The 16,696-nt window shown below is 37.6% G+C and overlaps 1 protein-coding gene across 8 annotated transcripts in view; it reads right to left on the reverse strand.

The window, feature by feature from the left end:
* Window positions 1–16,696, reverse strand: part of PARL (presenilin associated rhomboid like) — a 33,774-nt gene that overhangs the window by 3,798 nt on the left and 13,280 nt on the right. For 5 of the 8 annotated variants that reach the window (XR_005022672.2, XR_008997079.1, XR_005022673.2 and 2 more), the window contains 4 exons: window positions 9,429–9,524; window positions 8,446–8,595; window positions 6,866–6,936; window positions 36–137 (listed from right to left, as the gene is read on the reverse strand). Coding sequence is in view for 4 of the 8 variants with exons in the window: in XM_036875256.2 (XP_036731151.2) it covers window positions 36–137; window positions 6,866–6,936; window positions 8,446–8,595; window positions 9,429–9,524 (419 nt within the window). In the remaining 4 variants the exon portion in view is untranslated. Of the gene's footprint in view, window positions 1–35; window positions 138–6,865; window positions 6,937–8,445; window positions 8,596–9,428; window positions 9,525–11,161; window positions 11,343–16,696 lie in introns of all 8 variants that reach the window. The other 3 variants (XR_008997080.1, XM_057500512.1, XM_036875259.2) reach the window with 3 other exon arrangements.

A 16,696-nucleotide genomic window follows, 5' to 3' on the forward strand; every position in this document is an offset into this window, starting at 1 on the left:
CTATCCCCAGCATGTCCCTTCATAAAAATACTCACATTCCCTGCTGTGAACGTGAACATTGGAAGGAAGATAATGGCGAGCCTCCCCTCTGGGATCTTTGTGCAGACAGCAGCAAGGATGGTCATGATTGCACCGGACTGCAAATGACCACAGTGGAATGTGAAACTTGGTGTGAACTGCTTAGTGACTACAATGTCTACAGCAGCAATAACTCTTTCCAGAGAGTTTATGAGCCACACTTTTCTAGGTGAGTATAAAGCTTAAGGCTTTCAGTTAGTAATATACAAAAGTATCAGGCAAGAGGACTGTATATCCATCACACAGTAACCAGCTGTAAAGGATTTAAATAGAGGCAATAAGATGTGTAACAACCAGCATGTGAGGCTTACTCAACTTCAGAAACAGTGTTAAGTGTGTTATATACATTTCATTTAATGACTAAAAAAGAACTTTTTGAACTTCAACAAAGCTCCCCCTAACCAGAGAGTGAGCATGCATTTGTCCAAAGAAACCCACATGGATGAAATTTCTTCAAAGTCTATAGCTTTATCTTAAAAAAAAATCATGTGCAATTTGCATCCTGCTTCATAATAAAACTAAACTTTTTCCTTAAAGCCTTTGCACAAATGTTCTGCTCCAGGAGGGCATGCTAGGTTTATCCCATGGCTCTGCATGACCTGCCCTTCATGGCATCTCCCAGGACCATACATGCATCCACCTGCTTGCAAAGCACTTCCCCAACCCTCACATTAGAGAATAAAAATCTAAGCCTCACAACCTTATGATCAATAAATCAAACATTCCTTGTAGAGTTGAAAGTGTAATTGCTGTATATTTTCTCTTTTATCATACTTTTTCCAAACTGCTTTGTAATCTTCATAGTTTATACTTATAATGGCTATGAAATATCTCCTGAATAAGTTATGCTAACTAAACTCTATTAATGTTAGATGTTCCCAAATCCTCTAAAAGGTAGGATACCTGAGAAACTGGATCATAACCACTAGCTCACATTAAATGACAAGATAATCATTCATTCAAATACTTGAGTCCTACTACATACCAGGCACTATGCCAGATGTTGGGGATACAGAAGGGAACAAAACCAACAAGTCCCTGCCTTAATGGGCTTAGTGTGGCAGAAAAGAAGTAAAAAACAACAGAATATGAACCCCTATGTTGGGGAAGCATGCTATGTGGCACATAGAAGGGAGAAATAATTTAAGCTCAAGGTTAATATGCAACATCAAGCTTTGCTTGGAAGGGTGACCAGGTGTTCAATAGGTAAAAGAGGAGCAGATGGAAAGAGTGTATAAGAATGCAAAGAAGCGGAGTGTGGCCGGAGTGTGCAGTGCATCTGGACAAGTAAATCCATTTTGACACAAAGTTAGAGAAGCTACTGCCTAGGAATGCAGGAAGGAGCAGGAAAGAGGGACTGCAGAGGAACACCAAGAAACTTTTGGGGATGATGAATATGGTCATTATCTTGAGAGTGGCGATTGTTTCATGGGCACCTGCACATCAAATTATAAAGTTTAAATATGTGCAGTTTTTTGTATGTCAATTATACCTCAGTAAACCCAAGTAGCCTTTTTTTTTTAAGGACTTGGGAGTCTTTGTACTACTCCTGAAACTTCTGCTAAGAGTTAAATTATTCCAACAGGATGTTAAAAAGTCACCTAAGAGAAAAATGATTTTTAAAGGTGCTCCTATAATTGATTACCCCTACAATTAAAAAATAAAAGTCCTTTTTTTATATTAAAAAGGCTATTTCTGGAAAAGCATCTCCCTCTTACCAAGAGTTAGTTTAGTGTCATCTATGTGAAGGGTTTTTTCAGAATACAGGATTATTTTCCATTTCAGGACTTACTAATACTTTGAAGTGTGATGAGTCCCAGGGGTTCCAGAGGTTCATAGCCCCCTGATACAGAGTTGTCCCTCAGCCTGAACAGGGAAACCAGCTCAAGCTGCATTCCTAGGAATGGGCTGGGGTAACTGCAAGCTGAAAGTTGGGGGATGCATATCCCCAGACGGAGAAGGTAAGGGGACAAAGACAACCCATGCTTAGGCTGAGAAAAGTGAAAGAACAAGGAAACAGCCTCAACCACATATTAAAGGGGGCAGGCTGGGTGTTGGGGGTATCTGCTAATTCTGCAGTGGGGAACAGGAAACAGAATTCTGTATGCTATTTAAGATCAACTGTCTGCTATTGTATGTGTATTGACTCAAGTGGCTTCTGTACAAGTCTGTAACTGTAATACAAGGGGTTCTTCTGAAACCCTGACTTTCCTACTGTCCTTTTAGAATTTTCTCAAAGAGACCTTTATCGACATAAAATTAAACATATTTATGACTGAATAAACTGCAACTTGCTTTTTGATAAATGGCCCACTATGGAGAGATTATTTCTCACCTTTTCTAGTCAGAGGCTTTTAAGAATATAATGAAAATTATATTTAAAAATATATGCCCTTTCTCCTCCCCAGAAAAATTTCACATTCATATGTATTTTAGATATAATTTCAGGGAGTCATGAATCCTGATCCATGTGGACCCTAGAGGTCTACTTTCTTAGTTAGAGATGAAGATCTTCTATTCTCAAGGAATTTGTTTAGGTACACTGGTTATGTATTTGTAATCAATATGCACGTATAATTTACTTATTTGATAAGTAAATAATTTTCATAAACAATTGTCTGCATCTATATAATCTTCATATCTATCATATTAATGGTTTTTATGTGTTCTTTTTTTCGTATAATACGAATTTTAAATGAATTTGCTCTGAGGGACCATCTCTTTCCACAAGCTAAGTACAGATAAAACCCCCGAGCATTACATGTAAAACAAACATAAGACAACTCTAGAAGTCCAAGTGAGGAAAGCAGACCAGCCAGGAAACCTGGGATCCAAGCAATGACACAGTGGTGAGATCCCTCGGTTGTCTTTTGGCCTCACATAGCTCAGACTGGGATCTGGAGAAACTCACAACCTGGAAATGCCATTGAACTCAGACAAAATAGGTTCCCCTTTGCCAAATGCTCTCTTTAGCCAAAGGATCAAGAAAGGATAGCCTAGCAAGACAGAAAACTTTTAGACAATAACCACTCTACTCCAGCCAACCACCACAGAAAAAATTATGGTCCAATACCCATCAGAAAAAACTATCGTCCAATACCCATCAGCAAAAACTGAGTGGAGAGGTAGACTTCCACGTTTCCACACTGCAATGAGGCACACCAATACACCAGACAGGATGGTGTCAGGAGGCCATGTGGGCAGCAGTAACAAGCAACCTTTACTCCCCCTAGCCAGAGCAGTATTCGCAGAGGTCCACTGGGATGCCTGAACTCCCAGAACTCCCAGTCCTGCCGTAACAAGAGCCCTTGTCCCACAGGGGCCAAAGGCAGCTGAGTGGGGAACCTGGACCTCTACCACCCTTACCTGGCAGTAGCAGTCAGTGCACCCCCTTCCCTTGTCAGAGGCAGCCTGCTAAACAGTAGATTTAAGTAAGATTCAAAGTCTCATAACATAAAACCCAAAATGTCCAGGTTTTCTTTAAAAACCATTCATCATAACCAAGAACCAAAAATATCTCAACTTGAATGAGAAGAGACAATTGACAGACACCAACATTAAGATGATACAGATTTTAGAATTATCTGACAAGCATTTTTCAGCAGCTCTAGTAAAAATGTTTCAGTGAGCAATTACAAACATACTTGAAACAAGTGAAAAAGCAGTACAGAAACAGAAAGCCTCAGCAAAGAAACAGAAGATATCAAGGACAATGTAGTCTTTAGAACTGGAAAATACAATAACCTAAATAAAAACACTCAGTGGATGGGCTCAGTGAGAATGGAAAGGACAGAGAAAATAATCAGTGAACTTAAGACAGAGTATCACTTACCCAATATGGACACAGAGAGAAAATGGACTTAAAAAATTAACAGTTTCAGGGACCCATGAGATTGTAACAAATGATGTACAAACATGTCATCAGAGTCCGGAGAGGAAAGAAGGAGAAGGTGAGGCTGAGAGATTACTTGAAGAAATGATGGCTGAAATTTTCCCCAAAGACATAAACCATGTATTTAAGAAGCTGAGCACACCCCGAATAAGATAAAAATATATCCATGACAAGGCATACAGTCAAACTTCTGAAAACTAAAGACAAAGTAAAAAGTCTTGAATGTGTTGTAAGAGAAACAATGACACCTTACCCATAGGGTAAATGTTCCTTGAACAAAAAAATATTTCTCTTCAGGTACCACGGAGGCCAAAAAAAAAGTGGCATATCATTTTTCAAGTGCTGAAAGAACTGTCAGCCTGGAATTTTATATCCAGTGAAAATATCCTTCAGAAATGAAGGGAAAATCAAGACACTCTCTGAGAAAAAAAAAAAGTAGAGATTCTGTCACCAGCAGACCTACTGAAAAGAATAGCTAAAAAGTTTCTCTGAACAGAAAGAAATGACAGAAGGAGGAAACTTAGAACATTAGGAAAGAACAACAATGGAAAAAGTAAAAATTATGCATGAATGAGACTTTCCTTTTCACCTGGAATTTTCTAAATTATGCTTAATGGTTGTAGCAAAAATTATAGCAGTGACTCATATTCTACATGTAATAGAGGAATAAGACAAGTATAATTTGGGGAGAGTATAGGGACAAAAGGGGAGATAAGGTTCACTTCACTCACACTGGTAAAATGACCCCACCAGCCGACTGTGGTAAGTGAAGTATGTATATTGCAATACCTAGAGCAGTCACTAAAAAAGTTATTCAAAGATTTATACTCCAAAACATTTTAGATAAATCAAAATGGAATTCCAAATGAATCAGCTCTTCTGACCATTTTATTTTACTTGCAACCTGTAAGGAAGAGACTAAAGATCCTGTCCTAACTTAGCAACAGAATTCACTTTATGTACAGATTAGGTCAGTGATAGTTAAATCAATGAAGTTACAGTGAGCAGGTTGTCATAATATTGAACAACTTTAAACTATGATAAACTCTTTACAACTTCAAGTGAAATAGTTTCTGTAACATTTTAACACATGCTGTTTCCTACAAGCATTTGATTCATCTTTGCGATTTCAAGATTAAGGGTTACATTTCATAGAAAATAAACTTCGAAAAGCAGCATATTAGAGAAAAGCTCCCTACCAATAACTAGTAAGTAACTCAACTTTTAAATGAAATTCAGAATATGCATAGCTCTAACAAAACCCTTATCAAAATCTAGTTAGTATTCTTGCTCCCTACTGCTAATATAATAATTGACAAATACTCTTTAATAGTTCCTACAGGATTATAATGAAGCAAACAGACCAATACTTCCTATTTTCTAACATAATTTTGTCAATAGTATTTTTTCCAAATTTCTCATTAAAATTACCATTATGCCATTTAGTTTTAATTTTAATCAACAAGGAAAGAAAGTATTTGGGGATAATCTTATCCTGCCATTGCTCCATAGGATTTTGATAACTCAACAGGAACTACCACTTCCACATTTCTTACTACATGCTAAGTAAGCACTCTAAACATACTTGCACTACAGATCAGGAATAGGTGTGCTACCCCCATTGCATATGGGGGAACTGAGGTTCAGAGAGGCTAGGCAGTATGTCCTGGGTATCACAGGTAAGAGGCAGAGCTGGGTTCAAACACAGTCTAATTCTAAATACAATGCCACCACATTCTATTCATCTTGCACTTCAGTTTCTTACCGGTAAAATATGAGTAATAGTTGTCTGAGGGCATATCAAAATGCCCTCCCAGATCTTCTCAGTCAATGAGAAAAGCCTCCCCACCCTCAGGACTCTAGAGTCTTCCAGAGAGCACTCAGCCCCTTCAGGGAGTATTAGATGTGCATCTAATGTTTTCTCACTTACTAAACTATACTCAAAGTCAGACTCCACTTCTGATTCATCCTAGTAGTCTTCACATAACAGGAGATCAGTTGGTGAATGAAATAGATGTGAATTATTTAAATTGTACCAGTACCAAATTTTATATAGAAAACAAATATTCCATGAAGGAAAAAGGAGGATATAAGAGTAGGTCATAGATCAAGATATGGCCTCACTTGGGAAATTAAGTATACATGAATCTGAGAAACACACAAATTACTGGATAATTATTTTATATGATAATTCTTTTCCAAAATTGAATTTTTTAGAGTATCTTTACAAAATTCCCTATTTGAATGCATTTACATACATTAATCTTTAAATATATATAAACTGAATGAATAGTCTTTAAATACTAGAGAAGGTTTCCATCTTATCTGATAGATAGATATCTTATCTGCCATTAAACAAAACACATTTGTAATTTTCTTTTAAGCATCCTGAACATAGCTCCTGATGACAGGAATTTTGATCATCTTGCTCACTGACAGTATCCCCTTTCTCTAGTAGTCTAATCTGTACTGTACATGTTCAAATATTGACTGAATAGGAGGATACAGTACCGGATTCAAATCTGTAATTAGAATTTTCCAATGCTAGCTTAGGCTCTCTGATTTGTGGGAATTGGACACCCATTGCTCTGACTATTTCTCTTCATATGTATTCCATTCCAGTAAGCATATATAAATGACTAATGGTTAAAGACTATAGCCTGAAATGTATAAGGCTTTTACAAATACACAAATTCTAAATGGTTTAGGTTAATAAATATTGTTTCATTGTTAATTTCCTGGCTTTGATCACTGTACTGTGGTTCTGTAGTTAACAGTAGGGTAAAGGATATACAGAAACTCTTTGTACTAATTTTAAAATATTTTTATAAATCTAAAATTATTTCAAAATGAAGTTAAAAACTAAATTTAAAAAATTTAAATTAGAATACTTACTGCACCAAGTGATGGTCCGTATCTTCCTGTAGCAACTTTACACACGTAACTGACAAAATTGGAAATAACGCCTGAGGAATAAGTTACATTTCAGTAAATTTAGTAAAGTAAAAAATGGTTTCCATTTCTAAGCTCTATACCACAGAGACTAACAGGGTTGGGTTTCTACTGGGTCATTCATTACAAGGTGCAGGACTGAATACTTATCTTGCCTATCACTTCAGATATTTTGTAGGGAATGAGAAGTCTCACCCACTATGCAACTTGCTGAACGACATAGAGTCTTTCACTTTATCTCTTGGTTATCATTTTCCTCACCTACAACATGCACGCACACACACACGACTAGTTCCCAAACTCACCAACTATCTGGGAATCCTCTGGGCTGCTCTCCAAACACTAAATCAGAACCTCTGGGATGGAATCAGGGAATCTATTTTATACAGCTTGCCAAACGATTCTGCTGCAGATCTAAATTAGATCTTTTACCAATTCCTTTGGCTCTTACACTCAAAATGAGTGTAGCTCACTTTAAAAAATAACTTTCTATAAAGCAGGAATGGCACCTGAAATGGACTCTTTGTACATACCACACTAGTAGTGCTTAGGGAAAGAACTACATACTTACTTTACAGGCAAAGATATTGCTCAGCTTTTAGTTTTGAGGAACTAAATACACGTGAGTATTTAATTAACACTAAGTATCCACCCTGGGCTATGTGGTAGATGCGTCTATTTAATCCTTTTTATAACCTCTTGTTGAGAGAGTAAGTAGCATTATCCTGAGGGGTATAGTCTTTTCTGGAACACCACACAGCGTGTAGCAAAAACAGGATCTATACCTAAGTCTTCTATGTCCATGCTCAGTGCTTTTTTTTTTACTACAGCCTAACTGCCAGATATAATCTTTTTAAATGAAGGGATTTTTAGGGATGAATTTTTATACTTCACAGTTTAAAAAAAAACACATTTTACAACAGATAAATAAAATTTAACTGGCCAATTGCCAACTTAGCAGCACCCAGCATCCTAGATTCCTGCACTACCATTTCCTGGTTGAAATAAAGACCATGACTGGAGTGGTTCTATGCTAACATATATGCTTGCAACAAAGATAGAATAAACTTACTCTTGATAATCTTATTGGATAGCACTGACCTAAAGCTTTCTGGAAATTGAACACAATGTCAGAAATGAGCTTAAGATTATTTAACAAAGATCAGGATGACAGAGATAGCCCAAAAGCCTGGGAACAATGTATCTATAAAATGGTAGGCCTGAGCTAAAGAAACCATGGCCTAGTGAGAAAAACATGACATGCTTAAATTCTACACTAAACATTAACTCCTATCTATCCTAATTTAAAACTAAAATACCTAAATAATTCATGCAAGAAGAAAACAACAAAACGGGAAGCTGGAAACACAATCTGTGGATCCTCCTTCACATTAATGTGAGAAACAAATGTGTACAGAGCACTTACTGTATGTGGAGTATGGCTATAATCATCCCCTTTGTCCGTTCTTTAGGTATATGAGAGTGCTTGTACTCTGAAAGGGCCAAAGATTAAAGCTTATTACCTGCAGATAAGTACACTGCCATGAACTGCTCCTGACCCAGAATGTTCACTATGCTGGAGGAGAAGCTCCACAAAACATACATATTTGCTGCCATGTGAAACAAGGAGAAATGACTGAATGTTGACAGCAACATTGGCGAACAAAGGACCTCTAAAAGAGAAAGAAAAGCAGTCTGGTAGTCATGGAACAATAGCCAGCAAAAATGATCTATTTTAGATGTTTTTCATCATTATTACAAAACAAATCAAACATGGGAAACAAAAACAGGGCCAGTTGAGAGCTTAAGTAAGATGGTTTAAAATAGCTTTTTACTCCTTTGAAAGTCCCTTCTTAAGTCTCTTCTCTACTCAGTAAACAACCAATAAAAATCAGTTCAGTGAAAGTAACTTGTCCTCAAGGCCAAAGTTAGTTAGAAAAAAGGATTAGTGACTCTGTAGCATCTTATTATGCTGACGGACAGTGACTGCAATGGGGTGTGTGTGGGAGGGGTTCTTGATAATAACCACAACGTTGCTAATGTGAAACCTTCATAAGAATTGTGTATCAATGATACCTTAATAAAAAAAAGGCCAAAGCAGGTGAAAAGATGGTCAACACCATTAATCATTAGGGAGATGAGAATTTTAAAAAAAAGAAAAAGAAAAAAGGATTAAATTATTTCAATTACAGATATCAAGTTGGACATATCAGTGTCCTGAGAGAGTAACCTTGTAGTGATTATAGATCTTTTAAGTCATAAAAAACATTTAGATATCTGCTATATAAAAGACACATTTTAGGTACCTGGGACACAGCAGTACGAGAGATGAGGTCCCTATCCTCAAGGTGCTTACAGCTTATAACTGATTCCATCGATTATATCAATTATTTTGTTTATAAGTATTGACAAGTAACTCATCCTTTCTATGTAGCACTCCAATTAACATAAAGCATATTTCATATTACCTTTACCTCAGAATAAGTATCACACAAGTCAGACTTACTTGAGGCTGGATTGGATGTGAAATATTTGATCATTGTCCGCTGTAGAGAAGGTACTCTCCACAAACAGAATACAAAAACATTTGCAGCTATGATACCTATAAAATAAATATTTTTAATTTAGGGAAGTTAAAAATAAGAACAAAGAAAATCTGATTAAAAGTCCACCTGAATAGGATTTTCTACCAAAATTATAAGAGTATTATATTCTTGGTGGGGGGAAGTGAGCTAAGCAAAGTACGTGAAATCAATGTTTTAATTATCAAAAGAATCATGGCTTGGTAAAGTCAGAGAATTCCTGGAAAAGCGCAAATGCTCTAGGAGCTAACTTCCTTTACTCAGATCCATATTTTTCTTCTTAAAAACAGTGTACTCTTCTCAATAAACAATAATCAGATAAATAATTATTGATTGTAAATGGCCCAGCCAAACAAAGGAGTAATGTATAGAATTAGGTTCTTTGGCCAAGAGTAGAAAAGCTATGTAACATCACTTCTTTTTCCACAGGAAATGGCATGGTTCATAACCCTCTGGTTACTTTATGGAAACATCTATGGACCATCTGTGTAGATGAAGAGCAACATGCCTGAGAAAAATACTTGTTAGATAAGAATTCACAAATAATCTGGAAGAATTCTGCAACTGCCTTTGAAAATATTTACATGAAGGAGTTGGGTGACTGTTTCACTTTTCTGCAAGAACTGATGTTGCTAGAATTACCGTGACTAGGTTTAATGATAGCATTATTCAGTCACATTTTAAGGAATAAATTATTCTTCAAAACTACGAACTTCAAAAACTACATTAATTTTATACACCACAACTCCTTGTACATATAGTAAACACTCATCTACTTGAATTAATTAAAGGAATTTAAGCATTTATTCACTCCTCTAGTCTCTTTAGGCAACAGGCAACTAGCCCTTTCAACTTCTTCACGACAATAAAGCCTAATGACAGCAACATTCTGTTAAGAGGGTTTATTTTAGAAGACACTGCCTGTACAGTCCCTGCCAGCTGCTAGATCTTGAAGGTTCAGCTATCCCCTGGTATTCCTAGTCTCCAGTTTTTGCTCTTTCACTTGAGAGGGAGGAAAGGAAACTACCATTTTTCATGGATTCGAAGCATTTTCCCATTTTAGTATCTGAAATCTGGATGTACCATACAAGTCACAGATGACCTGGCAGCATTTTTTCGTTCTCCATGGTGTTTTACTGCACTTAACTGAACTGATCCCATCAATTACATCAGGTATTTTCATTAGTGGGGACTGTGACAGCTGTTACACTATTACACCATCTTTGGTAAATAACTACTAGAACTCTTTCAAAGAGTTTTTATGAGAGTATTTATGAAAGGATAGGAAGAAGGGGTCATAAGCCAGGCAAGTAAGAGTACTTGCGCAAGGAGGAGCCTGGAACCTTGGACAGGGAAGGTGGGCAGAGAGGAGCAGTGCCTCCTCAGATGGAGAACCAGAACACAGGGTGTTTCTCCTAGGGAAATGAGCAGTGATTAGTGCTGCCTGGGGCTCTTTAGTTTCTTTTGGGAGAGCTAAATATGTTACTCTCCAGAGAACTCTCTTAGGGCTAGGTGATTATACACAGTGACTGACATCTCAGGGCAAAGAAGACCTGGGAATAGTTTGGCCTCGGGTTTCCATGGTTGTGAACATAATCAGTCAGGGCCTTGCAGTTTGTGCCAATTGTGGTTCAATATAAAAAGAGCAATATGGTACCCCTGATTCTGCCTTTGAGGCTCAAAAATGGCAGCAACTACTCTGCCTATGCGGCCCCTTCCACCGGCTGCCTCCTGAAGCTGGTGACACAGAGACCGCACTCCCAGAAAGTAAGGCATCACAGCGCTGCAGAGGAGCGGACAGCACCTCTGGCTGAGGAGATTACTAGTGAGGAAAAGACCTGAAAAAGGGGAAAATCCAAAAATATCAAGGTTAACAGTAACCAAAGAGTTAATATTGCCTAATTTCAACCAAAATGCAGAGAGCTTTCTAATAAATGATGACAGACTACTGACGCTGGAACACAGTGCAGTCAAACCCTTTACTTCATAGACTAGGGGTCTGTGACTAGTCATCTCATTAGTAAACTGAACATACATACCCAAATTATGTTCATCAAAAAGCACACTAACAAATTAAAAAGAAATGAGAAAAGTAAAATGCAGCTATTTCCTGCCTTACATATCCCATTTTTTTTATTATTCTTTTGATTTTTATACTTGATTTATATGTGAATCCCACATTTCTCCCTTATTATTATTATTATTTTTTAATAAAATGCTGAAGTGGTAGGTAGATGCAAGATAAAGGTAGAAAACATAATTTAGTGCTGTAAGAGGGCAAATGTAGATGATCAGGTGTGTGCCTATAGACTAAGTATTAATCCAAGTTAGACAAGGGCAACAAAACATCCACGGATGCAGAAGATTTCTCTCAAAATAGGGGAGGGGGGGGTGAGGTTCTAAGCCTCACCTCTGTTGATCCCCAATTTCTCACCTGATGGCCCCCCTACGACTGTGTCTGTCTTAGGTTGTTCCTCCCTTGAGGAATCTTACCCATCTCTGGCTAACCAGTCATCTTCCGGGGCCATACAGGGAAACTTACATACCCATTTTGAAGGCCAGTTTTTGATGAGAAAACTTAAGTTCTAAGAGTTACAAGTTTTCAGAGAGCCAAATTCAGTGGCCAAGCCAGAATTCCTAATCTAGGGCTCCTTCCACTAGACAGAGACAAGGGTAGCCAAGAGAATTTCCTTTGACCTTGGTGTGGTACAGGACTTCAAATACCAGACATAGGGCTTCTTCTCTGGGAAACACCGTAAGTGGTTACAGAAGCAGGCAAGAGAAAATGTGTGGTAAGCCTAGCCTACTGAGGCTGTACTGCACATGTCTAAAGGTATGGGTGAAGGAGTCCAGCAGAATGGATTCTGTCCCACTTATACTATAACTGGGGCAAAAGGCCTAACCTCTCAGCCTCCGTTTCCTCTTCTGTAAAATGGGGGTAATAAACCTTACCTTAAAGAGTCAAGAGATGATTAAATGAAAAAACATAATTAAATGTAGCAGCCATACAAGGGCAACTCAATAAATGAAAAATATGGTAGAAAGGAAATGGCCTTTTTAGGTCTGTATCCTAGGCATGCCACTAAGTAGCTTTGTGGCCTAGAGCATTTCATTCCCTTCAGTTTCCTTTGTGAAATGAGGATAATACTTCTTCACACCTCATGAAGGTTGCAGTGAGGCTTAAATAAGGTAGCACATGCACTGTACCTAGTATGCAGATGCTCAAAGGGTAGTGGTTCCCTAAGATGAAGATTTCCCTCTCACAGATACTCTCATACAATGGACTGGAAGCTCTAGATTATGCTTTTTTAACTCACTTTGGGTTGATTTTCAGGTGGATTTTCAGATTATTCTTTGAGAAAGAGTAGAAATCATAAATATAACCCAATGTTATTTTAAACTAGAAAAAAAAAAGTTCCCTCCTCCCCCATTCTCCTGTCAGTAGCACTTCTTAAAGTCTCCGCTTATATCCCCATTTAGGAGGAGTGTTACTTGATGCCTCCTGACCCAGTAAGTTCCTGGACAAGCTTGGCCCTACTGATTAGGGAAGGCTACTGCCACCTCAGTAACTACTTTTACCAAAGTGATGCACTGGATACATTGGCAAGAATAATGAAGGACCTCCAAAAGTTCCTTCCTTCCTAAAAGGATGAAAAAACTGGCAGAAATTGTCAGAAGAATCAACCTTTTCAGAACTCTGGAAACCAGCCAAAGGCTTGCAGCAACCCAGCACTTATTTAAGAAACATGGCTCAATCTCAGTAAGAACAGCAAGCTTTGAGGCAATTTAACTTGCTCTGGTCCCATTCCCCACTTCCCAGCTATAAATTAGCCCTGAACACAATCTGCATTCCCAGTGCAAACCTGGCAACTGCCAGAGGTATGGAGCAGAATGGAGCCGGAACTCTTTCAAAGTCTCAATCCCAAAGACTTGTTATCAACCCAACCTATCTGATAAAAAGAGTTTACCGGAAGACCCCACTTGACAGGCTGTCTGTATTTGACCTGACTGGGAGTTCAAGTGCACAACTCCTTTTTTCCAGTGGGTATTTGTCAAACACAATCACAGGCAGTGTTTTAAGTTCACAGGTCCCTGAGGTGGTAGATAATAATTTGGGATAAATGAGAAACTAATGAGATGTCCATAGGGGCTTACAAAATATCCAAAAAATGTTCAACATATTCCTGACCTAGAAGGCCACAAGTATAACAAGACAAAATAGACTTTAAGACAGTATTTGTTACTAGAGACAAAGAAGAACATTTTGTAGTAATAAAAGGGTCAAAAAGATAGAACATCTTTTTGATATCCACAAAGAAAACATATTAAAAACATACATGCTCCTAACAATAAATCTCAAAATATATGAAGCCAAAACTGACAGAACTGAAGGGAGAAATAAACAGCTCAATAGTAATAGTTGGAGACTTCCATACCTCATGTGCAATGATAGATAGAATTAATAAGATGATCAGAAAGGAAACAGAAGACTTGAACAAAATGATTGATAGAATTAATAAGATGATCAGAAAGGAAACAGAAGACTTGAACAACACATAAACCAACTAGGCCTAACAGACATCTACAGAACACTCCACTCAACAAGAGAATATGCATTCTTCTCAAGTGCACATGGAACATAATCATGATTGACCACATGTTCAGCCACAAATCTCAATAATTTTAAAACACTGGAATTATACAAAGTATGTTCTCTGACCACAGTGGAATGAAATTACAAATCAATAATACATTTGGAAAATTTACAAGTATGTGGAAATTAATATATTCCTAAATAACCAATGGGTCAAAGAAGAAATCACAAGGGGAATTAGGAAGTATTTTCAGATGAATGAAAAACTGTAACATACCTGCTATGGATTAAATTGTGTCTCCCTAAGAGTCACACCTTGAAGCACTGGCCCCTAATATGATTTGGAAGTGGGGCCTTCGGGGGGTAATTAGATTTAGATGAGGTCATGAGGGTGAGGCGATCATGATGGAATTAGTATCCTTATATAAGAAGATAACAGAGCTTATCTTTCTGTTATCTCTCTCTCTCTCTCTGCCGTGTAAAGACACAGCAACAAGATGGCAATCTACAAACCAAGAAAAGAGCTCTCACCAGAAAACTGGCACCCTGAGCCTGGACTTCCAGCCTCCAGAATTGTGAGAACATAAACTTCTATTGTTTAAGCCACACAGTCTACAGTATTTTGTTATGGCTGTCCAAGCTGACCAAGATATTTCTAAAACTTATAGGTACAGAAAAAGCAGTGCTGTGAGTGCCTACATTATTAAAGAATAAAGATCTCAAATCAATAACCTTCTAGGTTAAGAAACAAGAAAAAGAAGAGCCACTAAATCCAAAGCAAGCAAAAGGAAGGAAATAAAGATAGAATTTGGACAATGAAGTAGAGAATATAAAAAAAATAGAGAAAAAGCAATGGAACCAAAAGTTGGTTCTTTGAAATGATCAACAAAACTGTCAGTCTAGCTAAAGGTTTGTCAAAGAAAAAAAAGAAAAACTCAAGTTGCTAAAATCAGGAATGAAGGTGGAATATTACTATGGAGTGCAGATCCAAGCTGACAGGGGATGCCAGGTGATCCTGGCTTTGAGAGTGGGCAAAGGAATCTGCCCTAGGCCAAGAAGTTCAGCAAACTTTCCCTCTTCCCCTCTGCACTCTCCTGTTCTCAGCCAACTGCAAGGCAGGTGCCATTCATTTACTACTCTTGCTCTAATGAAATCCTTCCTTACCTACACACTTCTGACTGGCTTGACAATTCTTTCTCTCTCAGAGTCAAGAATCCTCCCCTGTTCAGGCTGAGGTTTCACCTAGTGTGTAATGAGAGACCTCCCCAGATGAGGCTGCCCAGGAAAAACCTCATCACTGGACCCCACCTTAAAATAAATTACAGACATCCCTTTTGATTTGAACTGTTCTTATCCAAACCTAGGAACCAAAGAGATATGGATAAATTTGAGATACCCCTTGCTATCTTAAGCTTAGGAACCAAATCCATTTGGAATAAACATTTCATTGCCTGAATTTGCTGTATCTAAAATCTTGCCATCCAAATTCATGAGTCCATTAGATTCTGGCAGCAAGGAGTCCTTATGTGAAATGTTTGTTGTAATAGTGAGAGATCTTTAACCTACAGCAGTGTCTATGCTGCCACTGGCTAGCTGTGAATACTACAAAGCAGCACACTGGTCTCACAGAGCTTGGAGTCTCTAAGTCAGTGGCCTCCTAAGGAACTGTCAAGTCCTTTCAAAATCAAACAGGAAAAAAAGTTAACACTACAGAACACCAACCTACAATTGAAGGAAAGAGAGTGACAGAGTCAATCTGTCACCCCATAAATCTATCCTCAATTAAAACCAGCAGATGAGCCAACCTTATTCAGGATTAGCTTAAGAGAAGCAATCGGGAGGACTAAGAAAGTAAGTTGGATAGATTGGTGCCTCTGAAAAGAGAGAAGCACAAGTTTACTAACCATGAGAACCCTAGTATATAAGTGATTATTAAGCATCACTAATAAATGTGAAGCTAGAGTCACCGCTACCAGATTGTTTCCTGCACAAGAAGTCTGAGGTAACAGTGAACAGATCGAAAAGCATTTCCTCAGCTTTTAAAAGTCACTCAGAAAACCTGACAATAAGAATTTAAAATTATTAGCATAACCATTCATATTTAGGTAGTTTGAAGCACTTAATTGCTAGTTAGATCATGTCTCTCAACTACTCTTTCATGCCAAATGATTGATACGGCTTAAAAAGGGGGGGGAGAATGGCCTAAGAGAAAGAATTCTGATTTTTCATTATCACTAGATAACTTCTTCAAATAAACTATTTATTGGCATGAGAAAGGTTTGAATTCTTTAAATGTTAAATGTCATAAAATGTTTACCATCTTCTAAGAACACTAATTATCAACTGTGAGATACTTCAAAAATATCAAAGGAAATCAAAACTCTACCCTAAGGGAACATTGTTACTTTCAGTAAAGTTTTGGTTACTTTCAGAAAATAAACAAACCAAAATACCCCCATGAATCCCAACAGAAACAGGTATCTTTGAAGTTGTATTTATTAAGACCTCACTGACTAATCAATTCTACAGTATGGTAATATGCCTTTGAAAAGTCTCAATCCTTTGATTCAAGATCCCATTCAACATTCATTCACTCAA

Source organism: Manis pentadactyla, chromosome 1, assembly GCF_030020395.1.
Source record: "Manis pentadactyla isolate mManPen7 chromosome 1, mManPen7.hap1, whole genome shotgun sequence".
Lineage (NCBI taxonomy): Eukaryota > Metazoa > Chordata > Mammalia > Pholidota > Manidae > Manis > Manis pentadactyla.